The sequence below is a fragment of the Cyanistes caeruleus genome, chromosome 12 (genome assembly GCF_971803275.1).
Source record: "Cyanistes caeruleus chromosome 12, bCyaCae1.hap1.1, whole genome shotgun sequence".
NCBI classification, from domain to species: domain Eukaryota; kingdom Metazoa; phylum Chordata; class Aves; order Passeriformes; family Paridae; genus Cyanistes; species Cyanistes caeruleus.
The window spans coordinates 14915034-14935896 of NC_141712.1; the positions used below are offsets into that span (position 1 = coordinate 14915034).

The 20863-nt window shown below is 57.9% G+C and overlaps 2 protein-coding genes across 21 annotated transcripts in view; one reads left to right on the forward strand and one right to left on the reverse strand.

Moving 5' to 3' along the window:
• ACD (ACD shelterin complex subunit and telomerase recruitment factor) lies at window positions 1-8092 on the forward strand. 16 transcript variants are annotated; one of them, XR_015275299.1, is made up of 17 exons: window positions 1-305; window positions 739-867; window positions 990-1119; window positions 1354-1475; window positions 2042-2132; window positions 2660-2739; window positions 2928-2972; window positions 3506-3540; window positions 3918-4081; window positions 4290-4392; window positions 4514-4594; window positions 5013-5144; window positions 5683-5781; window positions 6022-6755; window positions 6845-7132; window positions 7275-7348; window positions 7520-8092. XR_015275299.1 is itself a non-coding variant. In XM_086847379.1 (16 exons), the coding sequence occupies exons 1-16, from the start codon at window positions 1-3 to the stop codon at window positions 7578-7580; spliced, it is 2388 nt and encodes a 795-aa protein (XP_086703505.1). In that variant the 3' UTR covers window positions 7581-8092. The 16 variants fall into 16 exon arrangements, 12 of the variants coding, with proteins under 12 accessions (XP_086703505.1, XP_086703506.1, XP_086703508.1 ...); XR_015275298.1 differs by having other exon boundaries at window positions 201-305; window positions 739-903; window positions 4287-4392; XM_086847379.1 differs by lacking the exon at window positions 6845-7132 and having other exon boundaries at window positions 4287-4392.
• Window positions 7916-20863, reverse strand: part of CARMIL2 (capping protein regulator and myosin 1 linker 2) — a 23452-nt gene continuing 10504 nt past the window's right edge. For 2 of the 5 annotated variants that reach the window (XM_086847371.1, XM_086847372.1), the window contains exons 21-39: window positions 20276-20448; window positions 19558-19626; window positions 18841-18934; window positions 18673-18768; window positions 17931-18059; window positions 16862-16975; window positions 16555-16730; window positions 15985-16072; window positions 15442-15558; window positions 14902-14968; window positions 13576-13847; window positions 11939-12042; window positions 11130-11535; window positions 10752-10871; window positions 10384-10420; window positions 10138-10206; window positions 9533-9835; window positions 8906-9354; window positions 7916-8820 (exon numbers count right to left, since the gene is read on the reverse strand). In XM_086847371.1, coding sequence (XP_086703497.1) covers window positions 8695-8820; window positions 8906-9354; window positions 9533-9835; window positions 10138-10206; window positions 10384-10420; window positions 10752-10871; window positions 11130-11535; window positions 11939-12042; window positions 13576-13847; window positions 14902-14968; window positions 15442-15558; window positions 15985-16072; window positions 16555-16730; window positions 16862-16975; window positions 17931-18059; window positions 18673-18768; window positions 18841-18934; window positions 19558-19626; window positions 20276-20448 — 3009 coding nt within the window. In that variant the 3' untranslated portion in view covers window positions 7916-8694. The remainder of the gene's footprint in view (window positions 8821-8905; window positions 9355-9532; window positions 9836-10137; window positions 10207-10383; window positions 10421-10751; window positions 10872-11129; window positions 11536-11938; window positions 12043-13575; window positions 13848-14901; window positions 14969-15441; window positions 15559-15984; window positions 16073-16554; window positions 16731-16861; window positions 16976-17930; window positions 18060-18672; window positions 18769-18840; window positions 18935-19557; window positions 19627-20275; window positions 20449-20863) is intronic. The other 3 variants (XM_086847373.1, XM_086847375.1, XM_086847374.1) reach the window with 3 other exon arrangements.

Consider the following 20863-nt stretch of genomic DNA (forward strand, 5'->3'; position numbering starts at 1 on the left):
ATGCGTTTGCCCAGGAAAAGCGCCGCGGCTGGGCACAGGGATAGGGCGGGGCATAAGGATGGGGATTGGGGTGAGATGGAGGGCTGCGCTGGGGATGGGGAAGGACCTGCCTTCGACCCCGCGCCGGAACTGGCGCTGCCGGGTCCCGCCTCCTGTTCCGGTCCCGCCTCCTGTTCCGGTCCCGCCTCCTGTTCCGGGCCCCGTTTCCAGTTCCGGGCCCCATTTCCAGTTCCGGGCCCCGCGGCCATGGCAGCGGCGGCTGCTCCGCCGGGCGGAGCGAGCCCGGGGCTGGCGGCGGGGGAGCGGTGAGGGGGGGCCGGGAGGGGGGGTCAGCCCTGCCCGCCCTGCCCGCCCTGCCTGCCCTCAGCCCCCGCCTGCCCTCAGCCCCCGCCTGCCCTCAGCTCCCGCCTGGCCCCATCCCCGCCTGGCCCCATCCCCGCCTGGCCCCATCCCCTCTTGCCCTCAGCCCCCGCCTGCCCTCAGCCCCCGCCTGCCCTCAGCCCCCGCCTGCCCTCAGCCCCGGCGTGTCCCCAACCCTTACCTGTCCCCAACCGCGTCTATCCCAGCCCCCCCTGTCCCCAGCCCCTGCCTGTCCCCAATTCTTCTCCCTTTCACAGTTCAGGCAGTTAAGACTTGGTCCCAGGAAAGTAGTTACTGGGTGATAATAAACAATATTAATATGTAAGGAAGTAGAAATAAATGTAATGTCCTGTCCTGTCCTGTGTGGGAGAATTGCAGAAGGCCAGACATACTCCAGAACTGCGAGTGTCCCCCTCCACTGTTCGAGCAGAATGCAGCAGGACCTGTGTGCCCCCAGCAGCGTGGCTTCCTCAGCACAATGCCCTTAGGATGGGTCCTTGCAGAGAAGTGGGTGCACTTGGGTGGATTTGAGCAATCTCCTGGGTTTGTGGCTGTGCTTGGTGTGCAAAACCCTTCCCAGGGTGATAGAGTACTGCTTATAGTTTAGTGTGTTGTCTCTTCTCATTTAGTCTTGTCTGTGTGGACAAGAATGTGGCTTCTCCCAAACTCTACGTCCTGGAGCCATGGATTGCTGACCTCTTGGTGAATTACGAGCAACTGGATAAGCGTGAGAATTTCCTGGCTGGACAGGTGGTGCGGGTAGGTACCCACAGGGACTGTCCCAAAGCACTCCAACCTTTAAAATCTAAGTTCTGGGAAGTGCACAGTGGTTCCCAGCTTGGTGGCTGTGGATGTGCAACTCTTCCTTCTCAACGTGTCTGATTTAAATTTATTTTGAGGAGGAAAGGCTTGGTGTCATGACTGCCTTCCTGTGAAACTTGTTCCAGGTCTACAAATAAGAGGTTTTTTCCCCCCTCTCCAATCTCTTGACAGGTCTTAAGTGACTCAACTGCTCCTGGCCAGCCTGGCCTCCAAGAAGCTGTGGTGCAGGTCTCTGATGGATCCTGCTACATCCGTGTGGTCATTACACCCGAAGCTCTGCAGGCAGAGGAAAAGTGGGTTCCACCGTGACTTGGCATGGCTGGGACAGCAGTTCTCCACAGCTGCTGTGAGGAGCTGGGGCTCCTGCCTGGTCTTGTTTCAGGTTGTGTTAAGCTAAAGCAACCTCAGGGTGGGAAGCTGGTGTGAAAGAGCTCCTAAGAGAAGAAAGCTGGCATGCCCTTGCTCTGGTGTCTGCTGGTTGGGATGGGCAGGGATCTGTGGCAGAAGCTGTGATGCCATTAGAAAGGACTGTAAAGCTCTTGGGTTTTGTGGAAGGAGCCAGAGCATTAACCATGGTAGCCTGGGCTGCTCCTTCAGTGCTTTCTTCCATTTTCCCATTTGGACACCCTTAAACTGTTGGGGTGCTGGTGGCAGAGCCAAGGACAAGCAGCAGGAAGAAGCTGCTCTTAGGCAGGAATTTCTAAGGAATAAGGAGTCCTTGGTGCTTGCTGCTCATGCTGAGACATGTTCCAGAATGCCCCGGTGTGGTTGGCAGAGCACTTGTGGGAGCCCCACTGTGTCTTGGGGGAGGGGTTCCAGCTCCATTCTTCAAGGCATTCCTGCTCTGCTCCTTTTCCAGCGCCCACCTGCAGCTCAGGCTTTCCAGCCTTAATTGCAGAATTATCGTCCTGCAGAAGTACACAGTGTGTTTTCAGGACGAGGCCAGGCTGGTAAGTGCTTTGAGGATTGGAAGCAGCCTGTTCCTTTACCATGTTGTGCTTCCTCCACTCTTGCCTGCTTCCAGCTGCTCCTGGCAGCTGAAGGTAGGTGGGCTTTTGTTTTCACCTGCAGCTCCTGTGGGGTCTGTGGCAGCCGACCTGGGCAGGGATGAGCCCTCGCTGGGGATGGGATGCATCTTTCCCAGGGCCACCTGGCTGTCACCTCTGCCTGTTGGGCAGCTGCAGGAGGCCTGCATGGGCTGGTGACAGAGCAGCCCACTGTCCCCTTGCAGAGGTTCAGAGGTGTCCCCACAGACTCCCCTGGGCTGGCCCACCCTGGCATGTGGCTCTTGCAGAGCCATCTGCTGAGGCAGGAAAATAAAAACTCCCCTTTGAAGGAGGTTGTCCTTTTTGAGGGGACCTTCTCTTAGACTGGAGGGTTTGTGGCAGAGCTGGGGTGGGAGTGCTGGCTGGCCCCAGGGGAGGCAGGGGCAGAGGTGGGACTCAGAGTTGCTTTACAGGCTCTGTCCTCCCCACAGGAGGACTGCGAGTTTTACCTCACGGCCCAGCAGTTCATCGTGCTGCCCATGCAGAGGCAGAGGATGGAATCATCTGACGGGTATGGCCCATGGCATGAGTGGGTGGGGGCTGTGCTCAGGGGGACTGCCTCATCTTCCCCACAGTGGCTGACCCTGGGAGTCCTGATGTGACCTGCTGTGGAAATCCCCTTTGAAAGAGGGATTGTCTCCAAGGCAAAGGAGATAGGGATTTGGAGGGAATCGGTAACTGGCTTCTCTCTTGCTGCAGGAACCAGGACCCCTCTGTGGTGAAGAAGATTAAGGAGCTCTGGCTGTAAGTATAGGGCTGAGGAATATATCCAGACACCCTGATGAGAGTGTGCAACCTCAGACTGGGGTTAGAGCATGCTGGCAAGGGCTGGCACAGGTTATGGCACCTCCTGGTTAACCTGTGTGACTCCTTGCCCTGGAACGTGACAGAGTTGAGTAGACCATGAAAAATGAAATTGTGGTGGCACAGTGCCAGCCTCTTCCTCTGAGCTAGGAGGAAACACCTGTGGGGAACTTGTTCCTGCCAGTGGTGGGCAGCACAGCTGCGTGGGTGAGCCCTGCACAGCTCATTCTTCATCCTTGGAGATCCAATACTGGAGATCCTCAGGGCCTTCCATCAGTCCATCTCCAGGGGTGAGGCTCCCTGATGGCTATTCCTGGCATACTGAGCATGTGGCCAGTGGCCAGATCAGCACCCAGTGGGAGAACCACTACTTGCACAAGCTGCTTCTTCCAATCCAGGGTGCTTGATCTGTGACCAAGAGCTGTGTGTGTCCCAGCCCTAATCTGGCTCTGTCTTCTCCTTGGTCATTACAGGAGGAATCTTGCTGTGAGGAACGCTCCCAGCTCAGGTAAAGGATTGTGGGGGGTATGCAATGCTCTGACTGGGTGGGGGGCCTGGGTTTCCTCAGCTTGGTCCATGTTAGGCAGAGGTAGCACAAACCTGGTCAGATCTCACAAGTGTATGTTGCTAAAAAGCAGGAAGAGATAATGCTGACAGCTAAAGCAGAGTGGGACATTGTACGCTTGTGCTCATGCTGCTGGTCCAGGATATGTGAAGAAAGGAAAGATAGTTTCTAGAAGCAAAGGAAATGCAGAATTTTGGATGTTCCTACAGGTTTCAGTGTCATGACAGTCACCAAGTCATGCAGCAGGGTAAAGGTTTGCAAGTGAGGCTTGCCTGAGTTCAGTTGTCTCCACTACTGATGTCTGTGTGTTGTTGCTCCAGAGCCCTCTGTCTCTCAGCTGATTGATGCCATAGGACAGAACCAGCTGGAGATTTTGAAGGAAAATGCCGAGGAATGCTTGGATTTATGGAAATCAAAGGACAAGCCAGTGACAGTGGAGGACGAGGTTCCTGTCACCCAGTGGGAGGCAGAGCGCAAGAAGGAGGTCAGTCTGCCTGCTAGGACCAGCTGAGACAGGGGCTGTGATGGCTTAGGGTGCTCTGGTGGGTGGGGGAAGGAAGCGGAAGGACAGTGGGCAGAGCTGGAGGTTTGCTGGGGAGGGAGATGGTGTTGGGTTGGCAGGTACAAGTGGGTTCCTGCACCTGGAGAGGGACTGCCCAGCAAAACCCCTGTCACTTGTCTAATTTCAGCAGGGAGAGAACGTTTTCATGGTCCCAGTCAGTGCCCTGGTGATCCCTCCTGAGGAGGAGGCAGTTGTTTGTGATTCTTCTGAGGCAGCATCTGCAGGGTACACAGGTAGGCAGTGCAGCACCCAGACATATGAAATGAGGGACTCCCTAGGGTGGGGAGAAGAGTTCCTTTGCCCTGGGTGTGCCTCATGCTGGGGGTATGACCAACAGTGCCCCTTTCATTGCAGATACAAGCCAAGCAGCTCCTGGAAAGAGTAGTGATGATAGGACAATGCCAGGAGACCCAAGTGTTGTATCCCAGACCAGCTGTGAGTAGCAGGATCTCCAGATCCTAGAATGATTTCTGTTGGAAGGGACCTTAAAGACTATCTAGCCCAAATCCCTGCCATGAGCAGGGACACATTCCACTAGACCAGGCTGCTCCAAGCCCTGTCCAACTTAGCCTTGAACACTTCCAGGGCTGGGTCAGCCACAGATTCACTGGGCAACCTGTGCCAGGGCCTCCTCACCCTCACAGGGAAGAATTTCTTACAAATATCTAATCTAACCCTGCCCTCTGTCAGTGTGAAGCCACTTCCCTTTGTCTTGGCACTCCATGGCCTTGTCTAAAGTCCTTCTCCTGGACCTCTCTCCTGCCTTCTTGGAGCCTCTTCAGATACTGGAAGGTTCTCTAAGGTCTCCCTGGAGCTTTCTATTATCCAAGCTGAATAACCCCAACTCTCTCAGCTTGTCTCCATAGCAGAGGTGCTCCAGCCTTTGGATCGTCCTCATGGCCTCCTATGAACGCTCCAGATCCCATCCAGCCTTTAGTTTCCTCTACAGTTGACACAGCCCATCTCCTTGGACTGAGTGGAGGAGGTACTGGTGTGGCCAGGTCTTTGGGAGACCTTGAGCAGTCAGGGAATGGCCCCAATCCTCCAGGTTCTTGAAGTGGCGGCTTTGGTTGGTCCTGGGAGCACAGGAAGGGCATTTTGATGCCATCACTGAGCATGAGTCTCCTGCCCTGGTATGGGCTCCTCACTGGCTCTGGCTCAGCACCAGGATGGGTTTGTGTCACCTTACTTGGCTTGGTGTCACCAAGCTTTGCTGCAGAATTACCTGCAGAAGCTCCATGTAGAGGAGGAGCTGAAGGGAGGAACTGTCCTGAATAGTGCAGGGTGTAGGAGAAAGCCTTCTTCATACCTGCCTGCTCTCTGGGCAGTGTCTGCCTCTCCACTGCCTGCTGTGTGAGATCTTGGAAAGGGTATCACTGGAATGCACCACATTTTGAGCTGGGAAGGGCTGCAGAGCTCCCCTCAAGAGCTGTCTCTGTCTGAGACCTTGTGCACAGGGCACCCACAGGGAATGGGCAGCTGCTTTCTTTGCCAAAATCAACCCTCCAGCTTCTTCATTGCAGGTGCCACATCACCAGCCTTGTCAGATAGCTTGGAGGGATCCCTGGACAACCCCTGGGATAGAATGCCCTCGTTGTCTTTGACCCCGAGCTCTTCCGATGGTGAGTCCTCATGTCCCAGGGCATCCAGCCTGCCTTCCTGGCAGGAGACAGCTCCTCTCTTCTCAATGGGTGTAGCTCAGCCTGGATGCTGGCTTGATTTCCCCCAGCCATAAAGCAGTGCTGTGGTGTTCCCATAGCCCTGGACCTGCATCATTCCAGGCCTGACACTCTTCCTGTGTGCCAGGGCAGGTCCCACCACCAGCCCCCTGCTCAAACTGATGGTGCTTTTCCTCTTACTAGAGAAGACCTTTCAACCTGACCCTCCCCTGAAGACCCAGAAAGATGTGGCTGCTGACAGCAACACCACCGACCTGTTGGAATTGTGTAGCCAGGGCTCTCCTGAGGGCTTGCCCCAGGGAGAGCCAGTACAGACCTCATCTCCCTCCCTGCTCCGCTCCCACAGCACTCCCAGTCCGGTGGAGATCAGCACCACTGAGGTGGCATCAGCTGCAGAGGCAGCCTGGGATACCCTGCATGCTCATCGTGGCCCGCAGGGATCCAGGGGCTCTCAGGCCACCCTGCCCGCTCTTCCTCCAGTTTTTCCAGCCTTGCCAGGCAGCAGCATACAGTCCCTGCCCGGCAGGATTCCTCACAGGGAACAGGCCTGCTCCAGTGGCACAACTTCCTCTTCAGATGTGTTGAGGCCTGGACTGGCTCATTCCAGGACACAGGGAAGAGAGACTGCGGGTGCCAAGAGGAAAATGGTGGAGGCAGATGAGCAGGGCCCCAGTGGGCAGCAGCTTACCCTGGGCACCTCAGAGGGCAGGGGGAGAGGCACAGACAAGAGATCGGAGCTCATGAGCCCACAGGGTGCAAAGAAGAGCAGAAAGCAGACAGGGCTGCAGCGTGGAAAAGAGCTTGAGGAGGAGGAGGAGGAGGATAAAGAGGAGGAGGAGGAGGAGGAGGAAGAGCAAGCATCCCCTGCAAGAGCTGGGCCCAGCTCCAGGCCGGAGCAGTGCAGAGCTCCAGAGCCGGTAAATATGAAGCATCTGGTGAGGTCCCCTGTGGGCTGGGGGTGCCTGGGGAGGCTCTCTGTGCCCACACCTCTGGTGTCCATCCCCAGGATCTTTCCTCACCAGGCTGATGGGGATGGGAAGTTGAATGCAGGTGTCAGTGTAGATGGTGGAGGATCTGGAAACACTGAGGGAATCATGAGAAAATCATGTAATCACTTGGGCTGAAAAAGAGTTCATGAGCTGGAAGTCCAACCATTCCTCAGTACTGCCAAGCCCACCATTGCCACATCCACCGGCTTTAACTCCATCCAGAGATGGTGAAGACTGTGGTTTAGCCTGAGCTAAACAATTGTGTGGGAACAAACAATTGCTGGAGCATCTTCCAAGCTATCTAGGTAAAAGATCAAAAGAACAGAGGGAGAGACACCTCAATTCTAGGTGTTTTCCTGGGGTTATTGGGCTCTCAGGCTGCATAGAGCAGCACTCTGGGTGCTGTGGCTGGAGCAGACCCATGCACCCTCCTCTTTGCTTTTGTAGTTCATGGAGAGACCGCCCCAGTACCAATACGAGGCACCGAGCCCTGAGCTCTGCCAGCAGGTACAATCTATCAGGTCAGTACCATATCAGCCATGGACTCGTGGCTGTCCCTTGTTCCTGCAAGGAACACTACATCGCTGTAGTGAGTCCCCAGTCTCTACCTTACCCCTTGTCACCAGCTGCCCTAGTGGTGTGTCCACAGCTGGATTTCTTCTCACCCTGGCTCCTCCTGTCTGGTTTCTCAGGATCTCAAAGGCAATGCTGAAGTGGGCATGCTGGATACTGACTGAGGAGGAGGATTCCTGAGCCCAACCCATCTTTCGTTCCTTTGTTTCTTCAATGGGTCTGTCAAAACACTGGGAAGAGTGGTTGGGGGAGGGATGTGGGGACATCAGAAGCTCTGTGCCCCAGGGGACTGCTGAGTGGGCTGGGCTAGCTGCAGAAACCTTGGCACATGACCTGTTGAAACCCAATACCCTCAGTGCCAGGAGGGGAGAAAAGCATTCACTCAGAATGCCTATATGTGAGCCAGCATCCCTCTCCCACCTCTTCATCCTTTCCAAATGCCTTGTCCCAGCAAGTGGGGACAAGAGGTGACACAGTGCCACCATAGCAGTGATGGCAGAGGCGCCACAACCTGATCTTGCTCCGAAGGTACCCCAGGAGCGTGGATGGTTTATTGAATAAGTTTAGGTAGGGTCCTGCACTGTTTATTACAAAAAATATCCTGCAGGGTTATGCTGTAGAAATTAAAAATTGTATATTTTTTAAATACACAGCTCTTGTATTAAAAAAAAAAAACCAAAAAAAAACCAAAACAAGCATCTTGCTTTGTCGTAAACATCTGTGTAAGGAATGCGTTTGGTCCAGAGCAGAGGGCAACACAGGAGAAAGCCACTGGGGTGTCAGGATCACGCTGGTGCCATCAGGGAGCTGCGGGGATGGAGCTGCGTGCTGAAAGGCGGTGGGTCGTGGTCCCACTGATGGAAGCCTGTGTCTGGCGGGGGCTGGAGAGAGCGGTACCCCATGGGGTCAGGAGCTGGAGTGGTGAAAGTGCCTTGGGAACGCTTCCTAAAAATAGCTGGCTGCGAAAATCACCGGCTCCCCCGCTGCAGCCCACAGCAACAGAGGGCACTGGGGACTGCAGCACCACTGGATGCAACCTGCAGGCTCTGACAGTCCCTGGGCATCCCGGGTGGTGCTGGCGGCCTGGCTGTCCCCATGTTGAAAATAGGGTGATGCCATCATTGGCACATCCATGCCAGCCTGGTGCCCCATCTATCCTCTCTGCACCTCTCTGCCAAGCACCCCGGCACGGCGCACTTGCTTGCAGGGTTTTACTGGGAACAGCGTGGTGACATGCAGGGGCTTCACTGTCCCAGGGCCGGCTCCTCCTGGCCCGGCACTGGGCATCTTTGGTCTACGGCAGCTGAGTCTTGTGCATTCCCAACAGTTTGTGCCAGGGCTTGTGGCTGCTCACCCTCAGTGCCTGTGCCAGCCTGCGGCTCCTCCAGCCCGGTGCTGGGCCAGTCCTGCAGCGTGGCACCTGTACGGGTCACAGGTGCTGGTGTAAGCATGAGGGCACCCTTGGTACCCCAAAACCTGCTTTAGCAGGGAGGGGAACATCTCACCTTCAGCATCCGAGGTTGGTCCAGGCTCACCCTCCATCTCTGAGAGGGACTCGTGCTTGGTCCTGTGCCTGAGCACAGGCGAACGCCGCAGGCGCAGGGGAACGGTGCCCACTGGGGGAAACAACCCAGCCCCATGTTAGGGTGGGGCACAGTGGCCTGGCTCCTGCTGGAACTGATCCCTGTGCCACATTCCCCTTGGGAACTGCCAGTGTGCCAGTGCCATTGTCTATCACCCACCAGCTGGGAGAGGCAGCCCCAGCACACACATGGAACACCACCACCCACCTCTGTTGGTGTTAGGTGCAAGGAGGGCTTGGGGTCCCGTTTCAGACCCAACTTACTTCCCAGCTCCGCCGGGCACTCGGGCTCCCTGAGCTGCTCCTCATGGACGGACAATGCTCGGCGGCTGGTCCCCCGTGGCGCTGCCAGCCGTGCCATCAGCCGGTTGTCTGTATAAGCAGTGGGGAGGTGCAGTTGGAGGATAGCCCACAGCACCCCACTTGACAGGCCCCATCAGCACCCAGCACCCACCGTGTGTTTGGCTCCCTGTTGCCCTCCATTCCCAAGGGCTCCAAGAACCGGCCAGCAGTGGAATGAGGCATCCGTGGGCACCTCATGCATCCCTACCTTCAGTATTGGGCGGTGTGGGCAGGGTGGGCAGGGTGCCAGCACCCACCTCCCCACCATGGCTGACCCTCCGTGGCAGCGCCGCCGGCACGTTCCTGCCCAGCCGTGGCAGGCTGCTGCTCCAGCCCTCCCGGCCCCCGGGCTCTGGCAGCTCGCTGGGCTCTGCTAGGGTGAAGGAGCGCCGGGGCTGGTCAGAGCTGGTGGCCGGTGGCTCAGCGGGCAGCTGCCTTCCCAGGGCTTTCCAGGCTGGCCGGGGCTCGGCGCCGGGCTCCGTCCTGGCGGCTGGGCTGCGGAAGGGTGCGTCTGTGGGGCAGGCAGGATGGAGCTGTGGGCGTCCAGAAGTGACAGCCCCAGGGATGGCTCTTAGTGCTGGGAACCAGCCTGCAGGCAGCCCAGGGACTGGGCAATGGGCTGGGTGTCCATGTGCCATCTCCAGGGATGAGCACCCATGGGTGTAGGGCACCCTCCCAAGGGTGGAATTCTGCCCATATGCCTGTGCCCACCAGTCCCTGTTGGCTCCAGTCCCCATGCTTGGTTCTAGGAGAGGGGATAAAGCCCTCTGCCCCAGGGGCTGGTGTGACCCCCAGCATGCACTGCTGACCCACCTGTGGACACAGAATGCGTGCGGGCCTTCAGGGATGGGGGAGAGTCTGCAGAGCTGTCCACGATATCCCCTGCAAGCATAAGCCACCAGCCAGCATCAGTGAGCTGGGGTCTGCCCAGCACCACCAGCACTCAGCAAGAGGAAAATGTAGTGGGATCCACAGCTGGGAGTCCAAGGGGACTTCCCATGGCCACCCATGGGTGCCCAGCTGGGTGGGGGTCAGGGTGGGGAGGGCACAGCCCCTCACCATCTGAACCGGCTTTCTTGATCTCGCTGTCTTTGCTCTGCAAAGGGAAAAAAACTGGTAAGGGGGCTGTCAGGGAGGCAGTGCCCACATAGACAATGGGTACAGAGGGCAGGGTCCTGCTGCCAGGCTCTGATGTGGCTGCAGGGGATGATGGGTGCGTGCCAGGAAAGGAGGGACAGACTGACAGACACCATGCAGTATATAGGAATTGACCCCTTGCAGGGGCTTAGGTGACAGGGCAGAGGTTATAGGCAGCACAGAGCTGGGTGCTGCCACTCCCAGTGGGGAGATGTCCCCCACTCTATGGACCACCATCTCCTACCCCCTGGTGGGGCAGGGTCCACCCCAAAAATGGAACCGGTCCCCACCTGCTGCTTCTTGCTCTCAGCAGCCGGGCCCTTGGTGACGCCGATGCGATGGAGCATGACCTGCATGCGCTGCTCAAAGGAGCTGGACAACTCCCCCTCACTCTTCTCCAGGTGCCTCTTCTGCAGGAGAGACACAACCCTGCCAGGAACGTGGATCCACCACAGCACCTATGGCACCCACACTCCTGCCTGTGGGGCACCCACATTCCCAACCCCAGGCATGCTGCCTGATGGTGACACGGACAGGACCCAGTGGGGCTGTCCCCAGCCATAACTCCAGTGATCCCCTGGTAACCCCACCAGCATCCATGGGTGGGAGCAGCACCCACCAGGTGAGATGAACAGTGGTGGTAGCTTGGTGACTGTGACAGTGCTTACCTTGTCATGCCTGACCCCCAGCGCATCCTCGTCCTCCCCAGACAGCAAGATGAGTGACTGGGATTTGCCCTCCCGAGAGTACTTGGGCCGGATCCTCCGGGCAGAGTCAGGGGTCTGACAGTGCTCAGGCTCTGCGTGGGGCTCGGCAGAGAGCCCTCCCTCCTCCGATTTACTCAGGGGCTTCCCTGACTCGCCTGCCTTGCTGGGGGCTCGTAAAATGTCACTGAGCATCAAACGCCTGCTCCTAGGGGCGGTGGGACCACCCTCAGGCTCCTTCTCACACCTTGAGCCCCGGCTGGATTTGGGTTTCTTGAAGGCAAAAAAATTCCCAATTTTCTTCTTGAGGGTGCGGGAACCAGAGGGAGCCAGAGGGGCTGATCCCAGGCAGGTCTCCGGAGTCGTGGGGCTGGGGAGAGATGAAACATTGGAAAAGGTGAGCTCTAGGCTGCCAAGAAGTAAGGGGTCAGTTTTTTCTCTCTGCCCACCCTAAAGGTATGGATCCAGACCCTGGACACATGACCTGTGATGGTAGTGTCCTGACAAGGGCACCCATTCCCAGCATGGTTCCCATGGGTGCTCCCTCATTGCCTCCCCGCTGTGGAACAGACTCCACAGCCACATCCTGCGCACCGTGGCTGCCATCCCATTCCTCTTCCCCCAGCCTTGCTCTTGGTGACATCCCTGGGTGTGCTGCTTTCCCCTGCATCCCTTTTGCACTGGGACCAGCAGCGTTTGCAGGGAGGCTGCTGAAACCCTGGGATGTGTGTGTGCTGGGCAGGTGAGGGGCCCTGAGCACCCCCCAGGCTTACGGCAGTGTTTCTGTGATGACCTTCTTGGCAAAGAAGTCCTCCAGCCCCTCGTCCACGCGGGTGATGCTCCTGTCCTCGCTGTTCTCACAGGCCACGGGCTGCACCTGTGGGTGACAGCTGCTGTCAGCCCAGCACAGGGCAAAGGTGCCCCCAGGCATGAAGGTGTGTCACCCTCCCTTGGGCCTGACCAAGCGGGTGCCCCTGCAGGATGGGTGCTGGCACGCTCCATCTCGTACCCAGCATTAAAGCCAAACCACGGTGTTATCAGCTGTGTCCGAGCTCTAATCCTGCTCCCTCCCTTGAGCACTGGGAGCTCCAGGCAGCCCCAGGCTCCTTCCAACCCCTTGCTTAGTAGAGTGGCTGAAGTATGGCACTTGTACTGTGGGAGAAGCCTTTGGCAGGGATGCTTCCTCCATCTGAGCTCCAAGAAAGGGACCCCTGCATTGCTGGAGGGTGATGGAGCAGGTGACCTGCCAGGACCCGTATCTGCATCCTTCAGATGTTTCAAGTCCAACCTTGGAGTGCCACCACAGCCTGCATGAGAGAGCCACCTGCTCCATCCCCATAACAAAGTGGTCCACACCATGGCCAAGCTTTCCTCCATGGCACCTTCCTCTCCCTGGCATGTGGCACTGCATCAGTGGCTTCCTATCGATGAGAGGGAGGCGCTTCCCCATCGGTGGCATTTCAATCCATAATGACTTTTCATTACGGCTGGATTGATGCCGCTCAGGAGCCGTTCCAGCCATCTGAGATCTGCTCTCCCTGTCACATCGTATCCATCAAAGCCCATCCTTGCTCAAGCCTTGGCCCACCCTGGGTGCCAGGCGTGCCTGTCACACTGCAGGGTGATGGCCCTGCCAACCTCCAGCACCCACCCTGCCTGTGGGACACAGCTGCTGCCTCCCCTCCGGCCCCGTGCCAGCCCTGATCCCACCGTGATCCAAGGGCAAGCATCACCACAGCTGTGCTAGCCAGGGCTTTCCAGCAAGTGAAAGGATCCAGCTGCATCACGGTGGCAAGGGGATGAGGTGATGCCAGCAGGATCCAGCCCCAGGGACAGTGACGGAGCTGAACTCGCCACTGACTGCACCCAAAAGTTACTTTTCCTTGGGGAAGGGGGGTGCAACGACAGGATCGCCTGTTGGATGGGGGGAGCACAACCCACCTCATCACAGCCGGCAGAGCCCCACCAGCATCACCGGGAGCCGTGGTGGCCACCAGTGCTTCAGGGATGATGGATTTTGGATAAGGGGGAGCAAATGAAGCTCAGGAGGGACGCAGCTGGAGCCATTGCCGAACACATCGCTGGCCCTCTGCACCCAAACTCTGCAGGCTTTTTCATTCCTCTCCTGGCTCCCACAGCTCAGCATCTCCCAGTGGGGAGCAGGAAAGAGGATGGATAATTCCCTTCGCCCCCCCAGCCCCCTTGCCCATCCTTTCAGGCTGCCCCCCTCCGAGGAGGAGGCTCCGGCAGCAGCTGAAATGCAGAATAATAAACCCACCGCGTCTTTGCGCATCTCATTTTCTTGCCTTGCAACAAATACTGACCGCAATAATTCACCCAAGCGGAAAAAAAATGGGAAAAACACACCGAATACACCCCACCTCCCTTGCCAGCCGTGCCCCCCCCTTACATTCGGCTTGCTGGGCGGCTGCTTGTGCCGGCGGTTGGGCCGGGGCCTGGCTTTGGTGCAATGCTCCAGCTTCTCGCCGGCGGTCGGCAGGTCCATAAGGATTCCGGTGGCGGTGGCAGGCTGCGTGGCGGGGAGCGAGCCGCTCGCAGGCTCAGCATCCTTTGTGGAGGCAGGGCGTGCCGGCGGCGCGGCGGGGCTGAGTGACGGCGGCGCCCGGTGAGCTCGGAGCCCGCTGGCGTCTCGACCCGCTGCCGGCTCCAGCTCCGAGACACCTACGAGAGGCGAGAGGGTCCCTGTTGACACCCGCCCTCGCCAGGCCTCCCCATCATCATCACCATCATCACCATCATCATCATCATCAGCGACGCCGTCACCCTCGCCCACGCGTGGCGGGACAGCGGGGCAGCGGCTCCGCCGCGGGGAGGGAGGGGAGCGTGGCCGTGCCCTCCAGGAGCGAGCGTGGCGGCTTTGCGGCGCCGCCCGGGATGGATCCTGCCACGGCCGCCGGAGGTTTGCGGGCAGGGGATGATGCTGTGGCGGGATTGCGGGGGGATGCTCAGGCAGGGGCCGAGCCAGCCCCGCAGGCAGCCCGGAGAGCTGCAGGCAGCGGCGGTACGGCACGAACTCTGCCAGCGCTGGCCCGGCGAGCAGCACTCACGAACGCACCCGTTTTGCTCTGCAGGCAGCTCCTCACTCCCCCACGTACCCTCTGGACGGGTGGCAGGGTGCTGTGGGGCTCAGGGATACCCTGGGGACACAGGGGTGCTGAGTGCCAGAGTCTGCACGAGCTCTGCTTTTAGCCAAAGCACCCATCAGCTGCTCATTGTCTGTGCCCCCACTGAGATTCACTCCCCTCCCAGGCATGCAGGGCTCTGGGGGCACCACCAGCAGCAAGGAAAACCCATGGGCAATGTCTTCTCCCCAAGGTTGTTGGGTGGGTGGGTGATGTCTATGTGCAGGGTGGACCATGGAATGGCCATGGGAGATTCCATGGCACCCACAATCACAGACAAACCTCCTACCCCCAGCTGGCTATGTGGGGAGCGAGTTCAGGGCATTTACTCCACTGCCCAAGGGCACTGAGCCAGCTGAGGCCCAACACCAGCACAAGAGCAAGGTCAAGGTGAGCTTCCCCCACAGACCCCCAGCACGGCACTGGGAGAGGCTCTCTGGAGGGTCCAGATCCTGCAGCCCTCAGCCCATGACCATGGGGGGCTCTGACCATGAGGTTGCTGCTGCTGCGAGCCCCCCTCCCCTGCCGTGTCCCGTGGAGGCAGCGAGCGCCCGCTGGGCCGCAGCAGAGGGACAGTTCCCCGGTGACCTTACTTCTCACGGTTGGTGTGGGCCGAATGCTCCTGAAATGCTTGTTTCTCCTCCGCAGGGCCATCTTGTACTGCAGAGAGAGAGGGATGGTGGCAGCTCCGGCATGGACAAGCTGGCTGTGCCAAGAGGCATCCCATGGCAGCTGGAGCTAGCCAGGCTTCGCCCAGTGACGGATGCAATCCCTCCATCACCCCTAGGCTCCCAGGGCTGCACCCCTCACCTTGTCCCAGCTCCAAAACTGCCCACAGCGCTGGATTGAATACTTCTCCATCCAGAGCCATGCTCTACACTGGACCCCAGGTCCCAAAGCAGCAGGACAAGCAGCCAGACTGCCACAAGGACACATTCCCGGTGCCAGCAGCAAGGCCTGGCAGGCTAATGGTCCCATTTCCCAGCACTAATTGCCTTAGCACGGCCCTGGGGGGTGCTGGGGGGTGTGTGCACCCAGAGAGGCTGCGGAGTTAAGCCCAGCATCATCCAGTAAGGCGGATAAAGAGCGGCTATACCGCGGGATCACGCGGCGGCAGCGGGTCCAGACCCTACCTCCTCTGCGGCGAGGTCCGGAGGATTCCTGCCCCTTGCCAGCACGGTGGCATCGTCCTCAGCCGACTCCGGCAGCAGCACCAGGAGGTCGAGCCCCTGCTTGGAGAGGCTCTCTGCCTAAAACCATTAGGAAGCGCTTAAATTATCCCAGTGGCTGAAGCGTGCTCGGCTGCCCTGTGTGCTCTGCACTGCTCTGCTCCCTACCCACGGCTGGGATTTGTGAGCGGATTTAGGCCTGATTAGCCGGTGTCCAGCCCAGCGCAGCTGCCCTGCTGCAGGAGTGGCCTGTGCCCGGTGTCACCCCAGCACCCCCCACCAGGCAGCAGCGCTGGGACTTTGCTCAGGGTGTTAATGTTGTGTGACCACACTGGGAGAGGATTACCTGGGAGGAAAACCAGCCTGGGTAGGAATTGTCCTGCTTCCCAGACTGCAAATCCATGGTTACAGGATTGGTGTCCAGGTTGTCCTGGACAATGTTGGGTACCCAGATCACCATCCTGCATCCCAGCCCCACATCCCTGCACTGGCAGTCCCCTCACTCACCAGTTTGCACTGGGCAATGGTCAGGTCTCCCAGCACGGCATCCACGATGCAATCGGCTACAGCGGCTGTGACGGACAGCTTGATCTCACTGGGAGCAGAAAGAGCCCTCTCAGGGCCAGCACCCACCAACCCTGCAAGCCATGGGGCCACCACCCCAAGAGGGCTTTGCTGAGGAGATGGATGCTTGGCTGTGGCACACAGAGGGGCTCCCAGGAGATGCCCATGTACTGCAGCTTGTTGGGTCTGTGCTGCCAGAACAGGAGTGGGAATAGACACTGGCTGGGATGGAGAATGCCAAATGCATCCCATTGTTGATGGTCAACACCAGACAAGGGGATGTGCCTGCAGGAACATCACTCCATGGGTTTCCCCAGCACCCTAGGGACTCATCCAAAGTGTATCCAAGCAAGAAGCAAAGCTACAGCTGGAAAAACACAGCAGCAGGACCCAGCACACCTCTACCACAATGCTGGGAGAGGAGAAGTTGGTAGAGAGCCCCCAGAAAGCTCCTCTGGCCCCACGGGTCAGTGCCAGTGACCGAGCAAGGAGCAAGAACAGCACATCACCCACTTCAGCTTGCTGAAGACATCGGTGACCATCTGGTCCAGGACAGTGCTGAGGCTGAGGTGGTCCTGGAGGCAGATCCGCTCCGACATGGCATTGACCAGCTGATCCCTGACCCCACTCTTCTGCACCACAGCTGGGCACAGGCTGTGGGCCGTGTCCAGCACTGCCTGCATGATTGCCTGAAGTTTGGGGAGGAAAGGAAGGTTTCAGTTTCTTTTCTATCAGGATTCACATGGTTTTCAGTAGACACCATCCCCCTTATCCTTGGGCCAAGGCTGATGAATATCCTGTGCTGCCCATGGGCTCCCACCTGGATTTCCCGGCTGCAGGTCTGTGATGCTTCCTCTGTGAGACACTCCAGCTTGTGCTGCAGCTTGCCATTCTGGTAGGGGGTGTTTCCCGCCTCATACAAGAGGGGCAGGATCTGACATGGGAAGAGAGATGGTGTGGATCATCCCATGGCACCTCATCCTCTCTTCCCATATTTCCATGCATCCACGGCTGCCCCATGGAAGAGCATCACCCGCATCAGCTGTGGAGACCCAGTGATCTCTTGGCTTTGCTGGGCCAGGTTTAGGCATCCTCGTCCCTCACAGTCCCCGAGTCCCCTCAATTTCTCCCCACCACCCACTGACTCTCCTTCCCCTCTTGCACCCCACTATGCTGCTACCTGCATCAGGGAGAGCCTTAACCAACCCTTTCACCACCTTTCCAACATCAGTACTGTCTTCTTAAATCCTGTCTCTGCCAGATTAAGTAACCAGGGGGGTGCCAGGGAGCTGGGGAAAAGGAGAAATGAGGTGGTTTGAAGAGAAGTAGAGGAAGAGGAGAAAAAGGTGCGATGGAGAGAGAGAACCAAGACCAGGAGGATCAAACCAGGTCTGACAGAGCCAGGGGCTGCCAACCTAACATGATGGGTTTTGTCATGGGCTGATGGAGCATTCTCACTGCTGGGGTGGGATGAAGGTGCCCCAGGGAGGGATCCCTCAGTAATTCACTGGTGAGGTTTCTCACCAGTGTGGGCACCTGTGGGTTGCAGGGTGTTCTCAAGGCTGGAGCACCCCTCTCTCCCAAGAAGGGACGTGTGAGCATGGGATGCCAGAAGAAGAGGGGTTGTAACCCTGTGGGGGGTGTGCACACAGCTGTGTGTCTCTGGGGCAAGGGGACTAAAAACATTTTGATCTTTGTTCTAGAAGGGAATTTAGAAATTCTCAGCTGTTCTTTAATGTTTGCAAGTGCTTGGTGTTGTGCATCTGTTGCATCGACATTCTGGAATTCCCTGGCTGCTGGTTAATGATGTCATTAACTAATCAATGCCCTGCTTCGATCCTGAAGGGATGCTGGGTGAGCAGAGGGGGTTTCCCACGCTGTGGACTCACACTGACGGAGAGGTTGGCGTTCCTGATGGCCTCCTCAGCACAGAGGATGTCCGTCTCCACCTCCCTGCCCGTGCAGGTGCTCAGGATGTCGACGTGCTTCTGCACACTCAGGCAGATCTCATTCACCATCTGGAGCACAGAGAGGCTGTGTCATGTGCCAGCACTGGAGCAGCACTGCCAGTTCCCCTCCTTGCCGTGACTTTCCCAGAGAAGAGTGTGCCTGGAGGGGGCATAGGCAGGTTACAGCCTCCAAGAGCATCCCTGCCTCATGACCAGGGATGCCACACGGCAGGGATTTGCTGGCAAGAGTGCACAGGGGGCAGGAACACACTGTGTAGGTTATCTCAGCAATGCATATGCATGAAATGCATGGATGCAACCAGCAGGATTCCAGGAGATCTGTTTTCCATCCGCCCCCACCCTCACCATAGAACCATGAAATGGTTTGGGTCAGAAGGCATCTTAAAAGATCCTCTCATTCCAACCTCCCTGCCATGGTCAGGGACACTTTCCACTAGACCAGGTTGCACCGAGTCCAGCCTGGGCTTGAACACTTCCAGAACTTTCCACAATCCACGTCCACAATTTCTCTGAGCAACCTCTTCCATCCCTCCAATCCTCCTGCCTTCCACTCAGAAAAGGTTAAAAGCGTGGTTTGCTGCTTGCAAGAGCTCACATGAGCAAGCCAGGGTCGTTTTGGGCAGGGGAGGAGCAGCCCCATGCAGTAATTTGTGCATCAAACCTGTTCAGAAGAGGTGGTGAGGATGCCCTGCTGCAGCCGGAAGGTCTGTGCCGGCAGCGTTTGCCGCAGCTGGTTTCTCGTCAGGCAGGACTGGAGCTGCACAGGCAAGAGGCTGTGAGCAGTGATGGTGGCACCTGGCCCTGCATTCCCCAGCCCACATCCCCCCACCTTGTGCACGGCCTCCTCCGTCCTCTCGGGGTTGCTGCGGTAGGCCTGCGCCACGTCGCTCATCGGCAGCGGCATCGCCTTGAGCGTGTAATTCCTGTGGGGCAGAGTGGGGTGAGCAGGTGCTGCTGCACCCAGGGCTCGTCCCCCCTGCTCATGTCCCCATAGACATGGCACAGAGCCCACCCAACAGCAGCCTGGGTGTTTTCCTGAGGCGCAGCCCTGGAGATAGGGATGGCCAAACTCTGGCCCTCAGCGGACCCTGGCGGGGTGGCAGTGACCGCCTGCCCCGGCTCTCCTCGCACCCCTTTGTCTTCAGACCTCCAGAGATCTGCACAGCCAAGCAGCAGACAGGGTGGTGGGTGTGCTCAGCAGGTGAACAAACTCTACCCACCTGTCATGGGCAAGGGGGAGAGGAGCATCACATCACCAGCACCAGCAGATGCCCCTGTGCTCACTGGGGGCTCCTTGGGTGGCATGAGGCTGTGCTGGGAGTCCCTGAGCTTGGTAATGGGGCTGTCATCACCAAACGGGTGTCAGGTTGCTTTTCTGGCTGCAAAGCCAGAGCTGTGGACCAACTCCCTTGGGACATGTTTGAAACTGTGTGATGGCCTTGCCATTCAAGGGGAAAAAAGGCCCTGGGGACAGTGATGTGCTGGTGACAGAGGCTCTTTTGTATGGTGGCAACAAGCCAGGAGGACCAAAAGGCTCCTTCCTTACCTCTCCAAAGCTTGAGCCACCTCTAGGAGTCCATGGGCAGTTGTGTTGTTCCTGTCCCAAACCACAGTCCTGCAAAAAGAAGGACCTGGGTGACCCCTGCCCACACCCACATGGCCCCGAGGCATCAGAGAGCCTAAAAGTGGGGTTAAAAATTACAATTTTCAGTATCCAAAACCTAAACTTGGACTTTGTAAGGAGCTATAACTCAGATGGGTGCCTGGAGGGAGTGAAGGGCTGGGAAAACACATTCAGGCACCATCCTGCAGGCAGGGACAGACATCTCCCAGAGGAACAGCCCTGGCTGAACACCATTCCCTGTCCTCTGCAGACACCCCTGCTTTGGCTCTGTGTACTCCATCTGGTCAAAAATGGTGCTTTAGGAACTGATGGCAGAGCATGAGGGGAGGGCAGTGACCACAAAGGTCTGTCTGTAGCACACTGGGCTGTGCAGGAGCCTGGAAAAGAGGTGGCAAGTGCCAGGGCAGGGATTGAGCCGCTCTCTTGTTCTTTACATGTCCCCTGCCAGCACTGCCAGGTGACTTCCATGGGTGCAAAATGCAGCCATAGAATCCAACCATGTACCAGGAGCGGTCCAGGACCACATCCATGGCCAGCAGGAGCCATGAGAAGCCTCCTCTGATGGCATCAGCATCACAACCATCACATCAGGGCCACCCAGCACAGCGTCACCCACGGGGTGTTATAGAGCTGCTGCTACCTGAGCTTGGTGTTGATCTGCAGGGCCTTGGCGAGCATCTTGGCTCCCGTGTCCCCCATGGCATTGCCACTGATGTCCAGGGAGATGAGGCTGGTGTTACTGCCCAGGGCACTCAGCAGGACGTTGGTTCCCAGTTTGAGGCGCGATTCAGCCACAGACAGTGACTGGAGAGGCTAGAAAAGGGACAAGGAGGGGGACAGGTGGCCAGGACACGTCAAGGTGCGCGTCACCCTTCAGACACAGCCTCCATCCCTGACCAGCAGCCTCTGGGCTGGTGCTGGTTTTGGAGAGAACAAGTGATGCTGAACCCCAAGAAGCAGGAGGGCAATGAATGCTTCGGCAACAGGCTGGATTTAGCTCAGATGCCTGGCAGACAGGAGAAAAGAGAGGTTTTTTGGGAAAGCTGTGCTGAATCCAGGTTACACCAAGTGTCTCCTCCATGCCTTTAGCCAGACACAGGTTCCCATTTTCCCAGACGAATGGGAACAGCTCCCACTCCTCTGTCTGAGCATCTGCTTCAGACTGAGGAAAAATAAAAGCAGCAGGACTTGAATGGCAGTGGGAGAGAGGGAGGACCGCTCCCAGCCT